The 14,983-nt window shown below is 40.5% G+C and overlaps 1 protein-coding gene across 9 annotated transcripts in view; it reads left to right on the forward strand.

The window, feature by feature from the left end:
• The window catches only part of BIRC6 (baculoviral IAP repeat containing 6), a 144,357-nt gene that overhangs the window by 73,203 nt on the left and 56,171 nt on the right, over positions 1-14,983 (forward strand). For all 9 annotated transcript variants that reach the window (XM_035108256.3, XM_035108258.3, XM_035108260.3 and 6 more), the window contains 11 exons: positions 1,134-1,230; positions 1,727-1,921; positions 3,046-3,246; positions 5,106-5,385; positions 7,578-7,834; positions 8,175-8,283; positions 9,207-9,428; positions 9,929-10,709; positions 12,197-12,340; positions 13,435-13,564; positions 14,791-14,922. In XM_035108256.3, coding sequence (XP_034964147.2) covers positions 1,134-1,230; positions 1,727-1,921; positions 3,046-3,246; positions 5,106-5,385; positions 7,578-7,834; positions 8,175-8,283; positions 9,207-9,428; positions 9,929-10,709; positions 12,197-12,340; positions 13,435-13,564; positions 14,791-14,922 — 2,548 coding nt within the window. The remainder of the gene's footprint in view (positions 1-1,133; positions 1,231-1,726; positions 1,922-3,045; positions 3,247-5,105; positions 5,386-7,577; positions 7,835-8,174; positions 8,284-9,206; positions 9,429-9,928; positions 10,710-12,196; positions 12,341-13,434; positions 13,565-14,790; positions 14,923-14,983) is intronic.

A 14,983-nucleotide genomic window follows, 5' to 3' on the forward strand; every position in this document is an offset into this window, starting at 1 on the left:
ATATTGTATATATATTTTTCGTTGACTTAATTGTTTTACACTGTGCTGCATGAAGCCATTTCAAGCTCTGTGGAGGGAATTCCCTATCTAATCTTCATGCCCCAGAAGAAGCAGAAGAAGACCCACAACTAATAGCAGTTTATTAGTAGTGTGGTGCTGCACTGTAAAAAGTGTTTTTGGATGACTTGCGATCTCTACTGCTCATGTGCATTACTGAACATCATATTAAGAGTGCAAATGATTTTTCTCTAAAACCTGAAACAGATTGATTGGTCTATGACCATTTTAGGCTTTTTGCCTTCTGTGCAACATGTGGCAGGACTAGATTTACCTGAGTAATCTAAAGCCGTTTTGCAAGCGCCTTTTATCTGTTTGTGATGCACTGGAGCCCATATTACATAATTTGATCTGTTGGGAATATGGGTTGATGGATAGCTATTATTCTGCTTTTAATGGCCTGTTTATGGCTAGGTTCTTCTTATGTTAGCTCATGCAAGTTTTAGTATTTTGTTCTGTTTTGAAATGTCTGTTTTAACATTGTTTTTAAATTTCCTTATGATTTCTTTTAAAAAATAATATTTATTTGCTGCACATCTGACACCCCAGAAGTGGTGTAGTAAATAAAAGTAAAACTATCTAAATATTTGGATGACCGATTAGCTTGGTTGATCTGTCAGCTGATAGTGATTTTTTGAATCTCTATTAATCTTTGTGATTAAAAATGGAGAACTCCCTAAATCCTGGATCAACATGCAAGTATTATCTAGTTTTTGGATTTGCTTTTGGTTTCATTAAATAATTTTATTTCATTAGTATATTTTTTTACATGCTTTTTAAAGGTCAATACAGGTATTATTAGATTTCTTTGTTTCACTACTGCTGCAATGCTAGTCAACTAATTGGTTGTAATTTTCTCATCTCATTAGTATATTGATCAGACATTACAACTGAATGTTCCATCATCTATTGCTGAATGTTTGGTTTGAAAAAAGTGGACGGCATGCATTGTTCCCTTTTAGTATGAAGAAATAAACTATAAAAGTCTGATCATTTGGCAGCAATTTCTGTCCAAAAAATCAAAATAGTATAATCATGTATATTTAAAACTATATGATTCTCTGCATTTCCACCAGGGTTCTCTTGCCACTTGCCAGTTGTCTGAGCCATTACTGTGGTTCATCTTAAGAGTGCTGGATACCAGCGACGCACTGAAAGCATTTCATGATATGGGTGAGTCTTTTCCCTGGGAAAATCTGTCTAGAAGAATACTAAGGTTGGGATAAAAACAGCCTTGTGTGTGAGAATCTTCACACTCTCCCCTCCCTCTCTATGGAACTCTACAGAGTAACATATGCTGTTGAAGAGGTTCCCTACCATCAGGAGTTACTTTTAGGGGCGCAGTTCAAGAGGCTGATGTGGGACTTGTGTTGGTCCCAGTATGCATACATGGTTCTATGGATGGCTGTTTGGAACCTGACTTAGGGATTTTACATAGCAATATTTGCCTACAATTGTGTGTGTCAGCAGCTCCTTTTGTGTGTGCACCACAATTTCTTAGTTAAACAGTAGTATGGGTAATTGCGATTGGAATTGAGTTTGAACTCCAGTTGGAGGACCAAATTTGCAGTGATGTCTTGCCTGTTTAAAAAGAAGGGACTTGGGTGTTTGTTGTTGTTTGCTTCATGTCATTTGCTGTAACCTTCATTAACTTTCTGTTTCATCATAGGAGGAGTTCAGCTTATTTGCAATAACATGGTGACAAGTACCAGAGCCATAGTAAACACAGCAAGAAGCATGGTTTCAACTATTATGAAATTTCTAGACTCAGGCCCTAGCAAGGCAACAGATAGTAGTTTGAAAGCAAGAGTGCTAGCTTCTGAACCTGATAATGCAGAAGGAATCCACAACTTTGCACCATTGGGTATGTTATGTGCCATTTTAAGACTGCCATGTTGAAGCCCCCTGAGTTTTTCAGTGACATTGCAGATGCTATAGTAATAACAACCTCCTCTATTTCTGATTCAAGTGTTCATGTGCTCCTGCAAATGTAGCCAAAATAGCACCACCCCCACACAAGGGGCAGCTATCAACAGATAACACTACAAAAAAAACTTTAGACTGAAAACAACCTGGGTCAGGGAAGAACCCAAACAATCCATTGGAATCGTGGGATGTTAGTTAACTAAGAGGGGGGAAAGCTACAATCCAGGCTTTAGGGAGAATGCCCCTTTCCAGCGACTGGCTGGAAAAGCCAGGGGCATAAAGATATAAAAGCATATAGAGAATCATCTCATTTTTTTCTGGATAAGTCATTTATTAGTTCACAATGAAGCTATATAAAAATGTCCCTGTGGGTGCAGAAGTGAGAGCTCTCCTGAGAAATCTCTGGAGAAATCTTAAGATTTTATTGTAGCTGGAATCAGGCACAACAGGGTCCACCCATCCTAGAATAAGAAGAAAAATCCCAAAGCATATCATAGAAGGATAGAGTTGGAAGGTACCCCAAGGGTCATGTAGTTAGCTCCATGCAATGCAAGAATCTCTATTAAAGCATCCGTTATAGATGTTCATCCAACCTCTGCTTAAAAACCTCCCAAGAAAGGAGAGATGAATGAGCACATCCAGTGGAAGACCTGTGCAGGGAATGAGGTGGAGAGGAAAAGGACGGCAGGAAATGGGGCTGCTGGAGGCTTGCTCAGTGGCTATGGAATGCTGGCTGACTGTTGGGGAGAGAAAACCAAGGGGAAGATAACTGAAATGTGATGGGCTGTAGTCCTGAGCAGGATCACTCCACATTGCCGCTTTTTGTTTTAAGTATTTTACTAGTAAATATGATATGCATATGGTTAATCAGTTGTAGAAGGCGGTATATTCTGAATCCCCAGCTGATTCAAATAGTAAAATGTTTTTTAATATATAATAGTGACTGAAATTAAAATTACTTATAAAAAGATTATGTATAATACTAGTTTAACTTGACACTTGTATGTTTGTCATCTCTCATTTTGAAATCATTCACACATTTGTGCCATTCATTTGTTAAAGGTTCAATCACATCAAGCAGTCCTACAGCCCAGCCTGCCGAAGTGTTGCTACAAGCGACTCCACCCCACAGAAGAGCTCGGTCTGCTGCCTGGTCTTACATCTTTTTGCCTGAGGAAGCTTGGTGCGACCTTACAATTCATCTTCCAGCTGCAGTGTTGTTAAAAGAAATACACATTCAGCCTCATCTTGCATCTCTTGCAAGTAAGTATATTTTGAGAACACAATTTATGTTGTAGGATAAAGGGGGCGTTTTTAATTAAATATTTAATTATCAATTATTTCAGTAAATAAGAATGCTGTTCACAAAGGCAATATTCACATGAGCCAAATAGTTCACATCTTGGTTTAATAAATTTGTGTTGTCATATAACTACGGTTTGTGATTTATGGAATCTTGAATTCAATATAGAATTCCTTATTTTTGAAGCTATTTGTCTAGATTTGAGAAAAGGCTAGTTGGCAAATATACCTGATATAGTCTCTTTACTCTCTCTGTCCGATACTGTAACATACTGCTTTTTATAACTTTTAATATCAGTCTGCATCTCAGTCTCCCTTTCCTTTCCCTCCACTAATCAATTATCCAGCGTATCACACAGGCCTTAACTGTTTTGGTACAAAGCTTCATGCTAAGGGGGTACAATGTGCATAAGACCCCAATGAATGAATGCAGCAGTTGCAAAGAAAATGGCAAGTCGCATGTTGTACCAACTAGATGATCTTTTCGATACACCAGTTACCTTTGCAGTCTGGCTAAGACCTGTGCTATAGTTTACTACAGAATGCTTGTGCCTTGTAGAAATGTTTTACTTAATGGGTGACTTGCTATCATTTGTTAAGCAGGATTGTTAAATGACATAAGAAAAGCCTTCCTGCATCAGACCAAAGGGCTGTCTCACCCAGCATCCTGCTTCCCACAGTGGGCAGCCAGATGCCCATGTAATGCCTGCAAGCAGGACTTGAGCACAGTTGCATTCCGCCACTGTTGCTTGGCACGGGTATTCAGAGACATAGTTCCTCTGAACCTGGAGGTAGCATATAGCAAACTAGACACTTAACCCTTGATGCACAAATCTGTGGACTGAGGATAAGGTTAAAAAGGTAAAGGGACCCCTGACCATTAGTTCCAGTCGTGACCGACTCTGGGGTTGCGGCGCTCATCTCGCGTTATCGGCCGAGGGAGCCGGCGTACAGCTGGTGGCCAGCATGACAAAGCCGCTTCTGCCAAACCAGAGCAGCGCATGGAAACACCGTTTATACCTTCCCACTGTAGCGGTACCTATTTATCTTCTTGCACTTTGACATGCTTTCGAACTGCTAGCTTTACTAGATAACATTGGAACATAGTCCTTTTGGTCTTCTTAGTCTTGGTGGTAGCTTTCCTGATCTGCAGTATACATTCTAGCTGAGCATCTGTTGATTGTAGTTTTGAAGAATCCTCAAGCTTTCTGGAGAGATTTGATTGATTGATTGATTGATTGATTGAACTTCTTTGTTTTTCCTTTCCTCATTTTCACTAGCCCACTTCTTTTTAGGACTTTTTTTATTTTAACGTTGGACTCCCTTGACAATTGCCCACTTAAACATTTGTTGAATTTAGAACCATCGTCCCTGTTTCCAATCAGTTCAACACTTAGGTTCACTTATGCTTGTGGAGATGATCTCAAAATCGGTATTCTTGCTCCACCTAGTGGTAACAGGCAAAATTACAGCCTGGTACCACAAGGTGGAGCAAGAATGCCCATTTTGTTTTTATTTTTTAAATAAAGAATGCCCATTTTAAAACAATCTCTTACATGCATTAAGAAATCTATTTTACAGGTAAGAATCAAATGGTCTTTTTTGCACCAGGTCCTGGATGCCACTTCTTCTTAAGTCCAGGGTTGCCTCTCTTCTGGTTATTTGACCAACTATTTAGGTAGTGCTAGTGTGTGCAGCTTACAATGTTTTATGTGTTGGATAATTTTAACATTTTAACATTTTAAAGTAATGAACTTGATGCCTTCAAGTTTATAACACAAATCTAAGTAACTGTATGGTTTGCCTGCCTGTCTCTACAGCATGTCCTTCGTCAGTATCTGTTGAAATTAGTGCAGATGGGGTGAACATGTTACCTTTGTCTACGCCTGTTATCACAAGTGGTCTTACATACATAAAAATACAGCTTGTAAAAGCTGAAGTTGCCTCCGCCGTTTGTCTTCGCCTTCACCGCCCACGAGATGCTAGCACGTTAGGACTATCTCAGATTAAATTACTTGGGCTCACTGCCTTTGGTAACACTTCATCTGCAACCGTCAACAATCCATTCCTTCCTTCTGAAGACCAGGTATCCAAAACAAGGTATGTATAATAACAACAACTTGTTTGTACCCTACATATATAAAAACATAATCAAACATTAAACCTTTAAAAAGATTCCCTATACAGGGCTGCCTTCAGATGTTTCCTAAATGTTATATAATTATTCATCTCTTTAACATCTGATGCGAGGGCATTCCACAGGGTAGGTGCCACTACCAAGAAGGCCCTCTGTATGGTCAGTATCCTTGCGTTTCCTCCATTATCCACCAGGTTATGAGATGTCAGCAATGTTGTAGGCCAGAAACACATAGAAGCTACTTTCAGCTGCTTTGCAACTCCATAGGTATCACTTGTGTTTTTCTTCGTTGCATTAAAACACCAACCTCAGCAAAATAATTTATGTATGCAATATCTATGCATATATATATATATATATATATATATATATATATATATATATATATATGCTTAAAATCATTTTTCTATTCAAAAAGCAAAGCCTATGCCCAGCAAGTCCTAAGAGGGAAACTGCATATGCATGGGAAATGCAACAGGAAGCCTCAAGACAGTGGCACAGAATACAAGGCCTCAACTTTTGTTCTGCAATGCGGTTTGTCCGCAACTGCACCCACCTGTCCATTACCTGCCATTGTGTGACCTCCAGTGCAGGACAGTTAAAGCAATTGGGCCAAACCCAAAAGGAAGGATTGGGAGTGCACTCTAGGGAGCACACTCTAAAATGCTTGAATTAAGTAGGTTTTTAAAAACAAACAACAAAAGCAAAAATTGAACCTGCGGAGACTTAATCCCAAAGTGAAATACTGTAAAAAGGATCAGACTATAAAGTTGCCACAATCCTATCAGGGTACATTTATATGGATGTCAACACCATCTCAAGAAGCTTTACTAATTGAATAAACTTGTAATGGAAATCCTATCCATGTTTTTAACCTGCAGTGGTGGAAGGAATTGCTTTGGCTTCTTTGTCACTCTCCCCCCCCCCCCAACCTGACTGCAGCTCTAGTGACTTCTGGTGGTTGGGTAAAGGAAGAACAAATCTGTCAGATATTACATTATGGGCGCGCGTGTGCGCGTGCACACACACACACACACACACAGTATGTTAGAGAAGAGAGGAAGGAAATGAAAGTTTATATATGCACAAAAGAAAGAAAAAAGCCCCTCCCCTTTTGGGCATTGGGGGGGGCGTGGCAGAGGGAGGGAGGAAACAGGCGTGTACACAAATCCCAGCTGTGCTGTGGGATTGGGAAAGTAGGGGAAAAGGAAACTGCCATGCGATTGGGGCAAAGAGCAGCTCCCACAGGACTTTTTCAGCTGAACTTGGACGTATCCCCTTCATTGCCTAAGTGAAGCGAGAACAGCTGCCACCCTTCCATCCTCAAGAAGGATGAAGAGGCCCCCACGTTGAGTGCCCTGAGCCCACCAGGTGGCTTCATTACCCCAGCACATCTGTTGAAGTGGCTCCATTACCACGCTGCCAGTGCAGCAGCAGGACCTCTTTGCCCACCCAGTGCATTACATTGGGGTACTGGAGCAGGGAGGGTGGCCAATGGGCCCATTGGCCCCTCAGAGCAACTGGGCCACAGGCCGCTGCCTCACCTGAGGCACCTGAGAGCATGGAATAGTTCATCAAGAGGTTCAGTACTATCAGTTGTTGACTGAATTGTAAAAAATCTTTTTTTAAAAAATTGCAGTGACTCTGTCAAAGAGTCTGCTTTTTGTGCTAGACCTTGTCCTAAAAAGATTATTCTATTGGGAGCGCAGACTTCTGGGTAAAACGGTGACCTCGTGAAAAAGCAGTTTCTTTGTCTGCTAATTTCCAATACTCTCATTACTTGCACCGTCTGTTGCCATCTCTGTACCACTGTTTCAAGGCCAAAGATGGCCTTATAGTTTTCCACAGGGATCCTTCCATAAACATAGCATGCCCGGCAGATTCTAAGCTTGGAACCCAAAGCATTTGTCTTGCCATTTAAAAAAGTTGTTATTCTCATTGTTTTAAAAGAACATGATCAATCTGGGATAAAGTACCTTTCGTTTTTCTACTTTGGTCCATTATTGGCTTACATGGAGTTAGTATGCTTTCTTGCATCCATGTTGTTAATTTCTGCATTGCAAAGCTTCTCCACTGTTAGCACTGAAGTTGACAATACCCTTCCTTCCATTTTTAAGCTTGTTTTATTTAAGGTTTTGTTTTTTTACTTTCCCAGCATTGGATGGTTAAGGTTGTTGCACCATTGCCTCACTCACATAAGTGATTTAGAAGGAATGATGGCAAGTGCCGCGGCACCCACTGCTAACCTGTTGCAGACATGTGCTGCTCTACTGATGTCTCCATACTGCGGCATGCATTCTCCAAACATTGAGGCAGTGCTTGTAAAAATTGGACTTCAGTCTACCAGAATAGGCCTGAAACTGATAGACATTCTTTTAAGAAACTGTTCTGCATCAGGGAGTGATCCTACAGGTAAGAATGTGGCTGTTTCCTGTTTTAATAATCTGGTGACTTGATAGAGTCTTACAGCCGTTCCTTGTTTAGAGAAATGAATAGCTGTATCAGAAGAATGAAAAGCATTTAGTTTAGTAGTTTAAAAATAAATGATTTTAAAATTCTCAACTGTGTAAGATAATTTGCAGTTAAGTTGTCCAGCTACCTTTCTTTGTATCAATGATAATTATACTACTATTGTTAAGATAAAAGTTTAAGGTTTGTTTTATTATTTGGTCCGTTATACAACACTTTGTTAGCTAGTGAATCGCATGTTCCTCAAGACATTAACAAATCTACTTTTCTTTTATGTGAGAAGATTTGAATAGCCCCTTGCTTTTTGGGAGATTAAATGGCCTGTCATCTGACTCTACCATTGACATCCTCTATCAGCTCGGGACTACTCAGGACCCTGGAACGAAAGATAGGTAAACAATGTGCATTGTTTCTAATACACACAAGCACGCACACACAAAATGTGGGGGTCATGGATTGCAGGGAGTATTGCAGTGATTCCCTCGAAGGGACCACAAATGCAGATCTGGGGGATCTGGACACTACCAGTTTGTATGCATGTCAGTGGAGACTAGTAAAAGGCATTTGGAAGTATGGGCACTGCTAGCGGTCTGGTGTTTTCCTTGTGTATGGGATAAAGCATACACCTATATTCCACAACACTAGTATTATATAGACATGCCATAGAGGGACATGAGGGTGTAAATCTTTGAGAGTCCAAGGTAGCCAACCAACAGAAGCCAGAGCAAACTGCCTTTTAGATGTGTGTGAGGTTGCAATGGCTTTTTTCAGGCTTAAGCCATTCCTGGACTCCTTTTCCCCTTGCACAGCTTCTGTATATAGTTGAAGGGGAAATGAAATGGCCATGCAAGGCAGAATATTTGATATTTGCAAATACTTCTTCCCCTGTTAATGCTATGAGTAAAGCCATTGACAAATTGTTTGCAGTTAATTTAGGCACATCTACCATAGAAAAATGCCTATGCTAATGACTTGTAGTTGCCATGTCTGTTAATCAGACCCCCTGGGAAAATACTGAATTGTCAGTATTTGATTTACTTTGACTCCAGGCTCATGAAGCTAGTTTTACTAAAACGAGTGCTTGAATGCTGTGTAACAGGTAGCTGTCACCTGAAATTTGCTAAAATACTGCCCATTTAATCTTAGACTGACATGTTGGAATTATTTTTAGTTTGTCTGCTGGTTGATATTCAGTATGCACGCCTACCATTCGTTTCATTTTCTCTCTATTCCATAGCACAATATTCCTTGTACCTTGAGCCTGTGTAATGTGTGACTAAGTTTAACCTTGAAATTATGTGTGTCCATCTTCTAGAATTCAAGCCCTATTGAAGTGGGTCAGTGATTCAGCAAGAGTAGCTGCTATGAAAAAAAGTGGCCGAATTAACTACATCTGTCCAAACAGTTCTACAAGAGAGTATGGTCTTCTGATGCCATCTCCTTCCCATTTGCACTGTGTAGCAGCAATTTTATGGCACAGCTATGAATTGCTTGTAGAGTATGACTTGCCAGCATTGCTGAACAGAGAGCTCTTTGAGTAAGTGGCTTAACTAAACACCTGCACTATCTCCAAACTATATTTCTTTCTAAAACCTTTAAGCTTTAGTCCTACAGAGCAATAGTGAACCACTTTTTTCCATATGTACTTAAGAAACCAGTGCATGGTGATATACTATTAACATGATGCAAGACTGTATTCTTAAAAAAAGATTTTGCAAAGGAAATCAGATCTACTGATTATCACTTTCCACCTTCCTTCTTTTTATATGTGATGTTTTAAGTGACTTTGAAAGCCAATTTCATACATTTCTTGTATTGGAAGTTTTAAATCAGGGATGGGGAACACTTTTAGTTGGTGAACTATATAAAATGCTCATCATGCTGCTGGGGCCGATGGGAGGAAGAGGCCAACAATACCTGGAGACAATATCTGTTTCTGTCTGCCATATTGAACAGGGTGATATTTAGGATTCTTTTTTGTTAACTAGGAGAATTGAGTGCATGTTATGTTCTAATTGCTTTCCCCTTCTTCCTTAGGTCTCTCTTTAATTGGTCCATGTCTCTTCCCTGCAATATGGTTTTGAAGAAAGCTGTTGACAGTCTGCTTTGTTCAATGTGCCACATTCACCCAAACTATTTTTCCTTACTCATGGGCTGGATGGGTATTACTCCTCCCCCTGTGCAGTTGCAACACAGACTGTCTATGACAGATGACAGCAAAAAGCAGGACCTTAGTTCATCTTTAACAGATGACTCTAAAAATGCACAAGCACCTCTTGCACTAACAGAGTCTCACCTGGCCACCCTTGCTGCCTCGTCTCAGTCTCCTGAAGCTATTAAACAGCTGTTGGACTCAGGTTTGCCCTCTCTTCTTGTAAGAAGCCTTGCGAGTTTCTGCTTTAACCATACCTCTGCCTATGACTGCAACACTCAGTCGACGGACAGTTCCCAAGACAGGCTCAGAAGACACCATGTCCCGCAGCACTTTAACAAGATGCCCATCACAGCCGACTTAGTTGCTCCTGTTCTCAGGTTTTTGACAGAAGTTGGAAACAGCAACCTTATGAAGGACTGGCTGGGCGGCTCTGAAGTCAACCCACTGTGGACAGCACTTTTGTTTCTCCTTTGCCATTCTGGTGCTACTTCTGGTGGACATGGTGGGGTGACTCAGCAGACTAGTGCTAGGTCAACTTTACTGTCTTCAGCTTCTGGAACAGGACTGACGACTCAGCAAAGGACCGCAGTTGAAAATGCCACAGTTGCGTTCTTCTTGCAGTGCATCTCTTGCCATCCTAATAACCAGAGGTTGATGGCTCAGGTAATGAAACAAATTCACACGCTGAGCAGTTGATATTTATTAGAAGATCAGTTTAGCTGGATTTGAAGGACTGGCTGAATATGTGGGGGCTGAGCCTCCCCTTGGGGATCCAGACCTCCTTTTGTGTTTTGCCTATGATAAGAGCAGAGTCTTTAGGGTGTGTTGCAGAACTGACTAGATACCTTTTCAAAATAAAGCTACTGGATTTGCTGGAGTTTATACGCCTTTGCTGCTGGATAATATGCAATGCTGCCCCCATCAAAAATCTGCAACTCTTTCAAGCCAGAGAAAGTTAAAACATAGCCACTGATGTAATGTTCAGACATTACAATCGTCATGTCAAGGGTTGCTGTAATAGGTGACTATAACATGGAAGTCCATCGCAATATGCATTCCCCCCAGCACACAGAGCTTCCATTGATAGCAGCAATTTCTGGTGCTATTGCGGAGATAGTTTCCTCGTGAGCCTGTTTTGTTACTACATGAAATGGGGAAATACCTCCTTTTGCTTGTTGAGTGCGGTCAACGCAAGACCTGGCACCCAGTCTTTTCTTTGGTGGCCCCCACAGTTTGGAATCATTTCACTTCAGAGATTCACTGGCATTCTGAAGGTGATGCAGTGCATTCCTGATCAGGCAGACACTGGAAGGGATTTTAAAAGTTGAAGTGTGCCTCAGAATTGTCTCACTGCACCACTTGCAGGGCAGGCGACATTGTTTTTGGTCTGGCTGTTTGCTGTCTTTTACAAAATTTGGAATGAAATCCAGAATCATCATCTAGGGCTCACTTCATTTTGCACAGTATACAGTACCAGCCAGGCAAGAAGAAGCATGAATAATACCACATTGGTCTTTTAAGTCCAGTGAGCTGAGTATGTGAAAAGAAGAGAGTGCATTCTTTGGGGCTCTCTGACTCATTCCAACTTGGAACACATGCCCTCTTGAGTCAAGGATGAATGGCTGTGGACTCTGGGCCACCAGTTGTTAAATCCCAGGTTAAGGCGTGTATGTACAATTGTACCTTGGAAGTCGACCGGAATCCGTTCCAGAGGCCTGTTCGACTTCCAAAACGTTCGAAACCAAAGTGCGGCTTCTGATTGGCTGGAGGAAGCTCCTGCAGCCAAACAGAAGTTGCGGAAGCCCCGTCGGACGTTTGGGTTCCAAAAGAACTTTCGCAAACCGGAACAATCACTTCCGGGTTTGCGGCGTTTGGGAGCCAAAACGTCGATGAGTTCCAGGGTGCTCGGGATCCAAGGTACGACAGAACAAATAAATTGGTTCTTGGTCTTTGTAACATAAAAGCCTGTTTGCTGACCCCAAGTGTTTCATTTAAATACTTAATGTCGTTTTAGCAGCTGCAGAATCCCTGTGAGCTTTTAAGACAAATGGAGGGGAAAGTTGTTTTGCCAGTTAATAAGAGCACTAGTATTGTTCACATGTTCTGATATTCTAATAAACAAACAAATGATTCCTCCCCTCCCTTCTTAGGTTCTCTGTGAACTCTTCCACTCCTCTCCTCAAAGAAGCAACCTCCCAACATCAGGAAATATTTCAGGATTCATTAGAAGGCTGTTCTTGCAGTTGATGCTAGAGGATGAAAAAGTCACTATGTTCCTTCAGTCACCTTGTCCAGTAAGTTACTTCTCTCTGCGCCCCCACCTAGGACTGGAACAACCTGTATGTAACTAGATATTAGATGCTTTTCGATGATTTGATATCATTCCCCCCCCCCCGGTGGGAGTTGGTGTCAAAACATGTGCAGTGTTTTTCTAGCCCCAAAGATGTAGAGACAGTGATGCACTTAAAAAATGACCTTTTTATAATAGTAGGTTGATGTTGATTATAATGAAAATAAGCCGGGGATGATTTTCTTCTTTTTAGTCTGGTGTATAGTACAAAGGCGTTTATGCTTTTTGCTTTATTAGAAATTCCGTGCTATAAGCGGTTTTAACAGAAGCACTGGTTACTTTAAAAAAAAATAGTGGGAAGTAATTTGAAAACCTTACTACTATGTGTCTGCATATGTGTCAGTTACCAAGAGTGATTCATAGGCCTACAGCAGAAGGTGTTCAAATATTTGAAAGAAACACTACAAGGGGATTCTTGGTTACCCAGCTCCTCATGAGGCGAAAATGCTAATGTATTTTAACATTAGCTGTAGCACAGTTACTGATTAAATCCATTCTGTTTTAATTCCTTGACCTATTTGGCCCGGTGGCTACTGTGAGGCCAACCTTCTAGATTGTTTCTTTTTCAGCGGGCAGATCCTGATGCCACCTTCTCTCTTTCAGCTAAACCAACCCTCAACTGTAGTACAAAAATACACTGTTTTTTTGCAAGTATCTGTTCAAAATAAAGTATTTGAATAGTATCGCAATGAAAACTTACTTTGGGATTGTTCTGAACTGTTTGTGATCCAGCTCACTTTGATTTCTAAGCTATTAAAATCATCCTGAATCTCACATCCTATAAAGCATTGGAATTAGTATTGCAATAAAAGCTATTTTGGGTGGCGGGCAGCTAAGATTTACTTGGAATAGACCCATTGAAATGGATGGCCCTAACTTAGTCATATTATTAATTTCAATGGGTCTAAGAAACCTTACTTGAATGCCACCCTATATTGCTGACAGCAACAAATGTTTATGTGTAGCATCTTGAAATTTATAGTAATAATTATGTTTTATTTCTAAATGCTTGATATAATTTTGTTTTCTCTCTTCTAGTTGTACAAAGGTAGAATTAATGCAACCAGCCATGTAATTCAGCATCCAATGTATGGGGCAGGACACAAGTTCCGCACTCTTCTTTTACCAGTCTCAACAACACTGGCAGAGGTTCTTGATCGGGTGTCAGGCAAGTTGCTTATTATTCTTAATTCTTTCATTGTCCTTTTCGTTGTATTTCATGAAAGTTTAGACCTAGATTTCAACCACACCAATGTTAGTTGTCTTATACTCAACCCTTTCTCCAGTCCAAAGCACAGGGGGATTTCACATCAGAAATAATTAAAACCACCATCTAAAATAACTGAACGCAAAATCGTTACATTACATTAACACTCAACTGAGCAGCAGCAAAAATGCCAATCAACTGTCCAGGGGTGAAACAAATTACAAACCAAAAGCCTGAGTAAACAAAAATGTTTTGATTTGATATTTAACTATATATGTAGGTGCAGAAACTGAATATAGTTGATGGAGTTGAAACATTGTCTAAATGTATGCCCCGTGTTGGGCAAACGTTTCCTGCATTTCAGGGGGGTTGGAGCAGATGATCCTTGTGGTCCCTTCCAAGTCTACCATTCTATGAATCAACTAATGAGTCTGTCAGCAAAAGCCCTATGCAAAGACTTTCCCCCTTGTGCTGCCCTGCAACCCCTAAAAAACCCTGGAACAGCACTTTGGGGAGAAGCGGCATACAGTAATTCAATCTGGCAAGCTCTAATGCTTTCCCTAGCATGATTATATTCCATTTTTCACCATGTCTCAAGGTGGCTTACAACAATAAAATGTACAGTATACATACTGTAAAATAAAAGTGAAACTTCCAATTTAAATCCTCAGTGATTTACTTTTTTTTTAATTAAAATGTAAAACATCTGAGATGCATTCAGGGAGAAAATACCTTAGGCTGCACTGCTATATCCATTTATTTGGGAGCAGACCTCCAATGATGATGATAGTTGTTGCTGCAATAGTTACATCAGTTCAGATCACACCAGCCCACCTTGCTCCTCTCATGCATGTTCACACCACACTTTGCCTTCACACGTGTAGATCCAAGTGCATGTAGACATTGGACAAATGTGCAGATAACACAGATCAGTTTAAAGTGCATTAGACTCTCCTCTCCACACATAATGCTCCAGTGCACACAGAATGTGAATGTCAGGCCATTGTAGGGCATATTGGTACACTCTATATCCCAAGGCACATATGAACAATTCATTTTGGGGGCATTCATTACCTGAAGCCATGAGAGAAGTGAAAACCAGCTAAACTGCTCTTGAGTGAACAGGCAGTCAACTAATGAAAATCTTGGTTAACATTTCTTCATATATAGTAATCTTTATTTTTCAGATACCCCAAGCATAACAGCAAAATTAATTAGTGAACAAAAAGAAGATAAGGAGAAAAAGAACTATGAAGAAAAAGAAAAAGTTAAAGCAGAAAATGGGTTTCAGGACAATTACAGTGTTGTTGTTGCCTCTGGTATGTGTTTACTTGTTGAGCTTTGATGTAAAGTTATCAGGTGTGCTTGGGATGGGGTGGA

The sequence above is a fragment of the Zootoca vivipara genome, chromosome 3, assembly GCF_965207765.1.
Source record: "Zootoca vivipara chromosome 3, rZooViv2.hap1.1, whole genome shotgun sequence".
Taxonomy (NCBI): domain Eukaryota; kingdom Metazoa; phylum Chordata; class Lepidosauria; order Squamata; family Lacertidae; genus Zootoca; species Zootoca vivipara.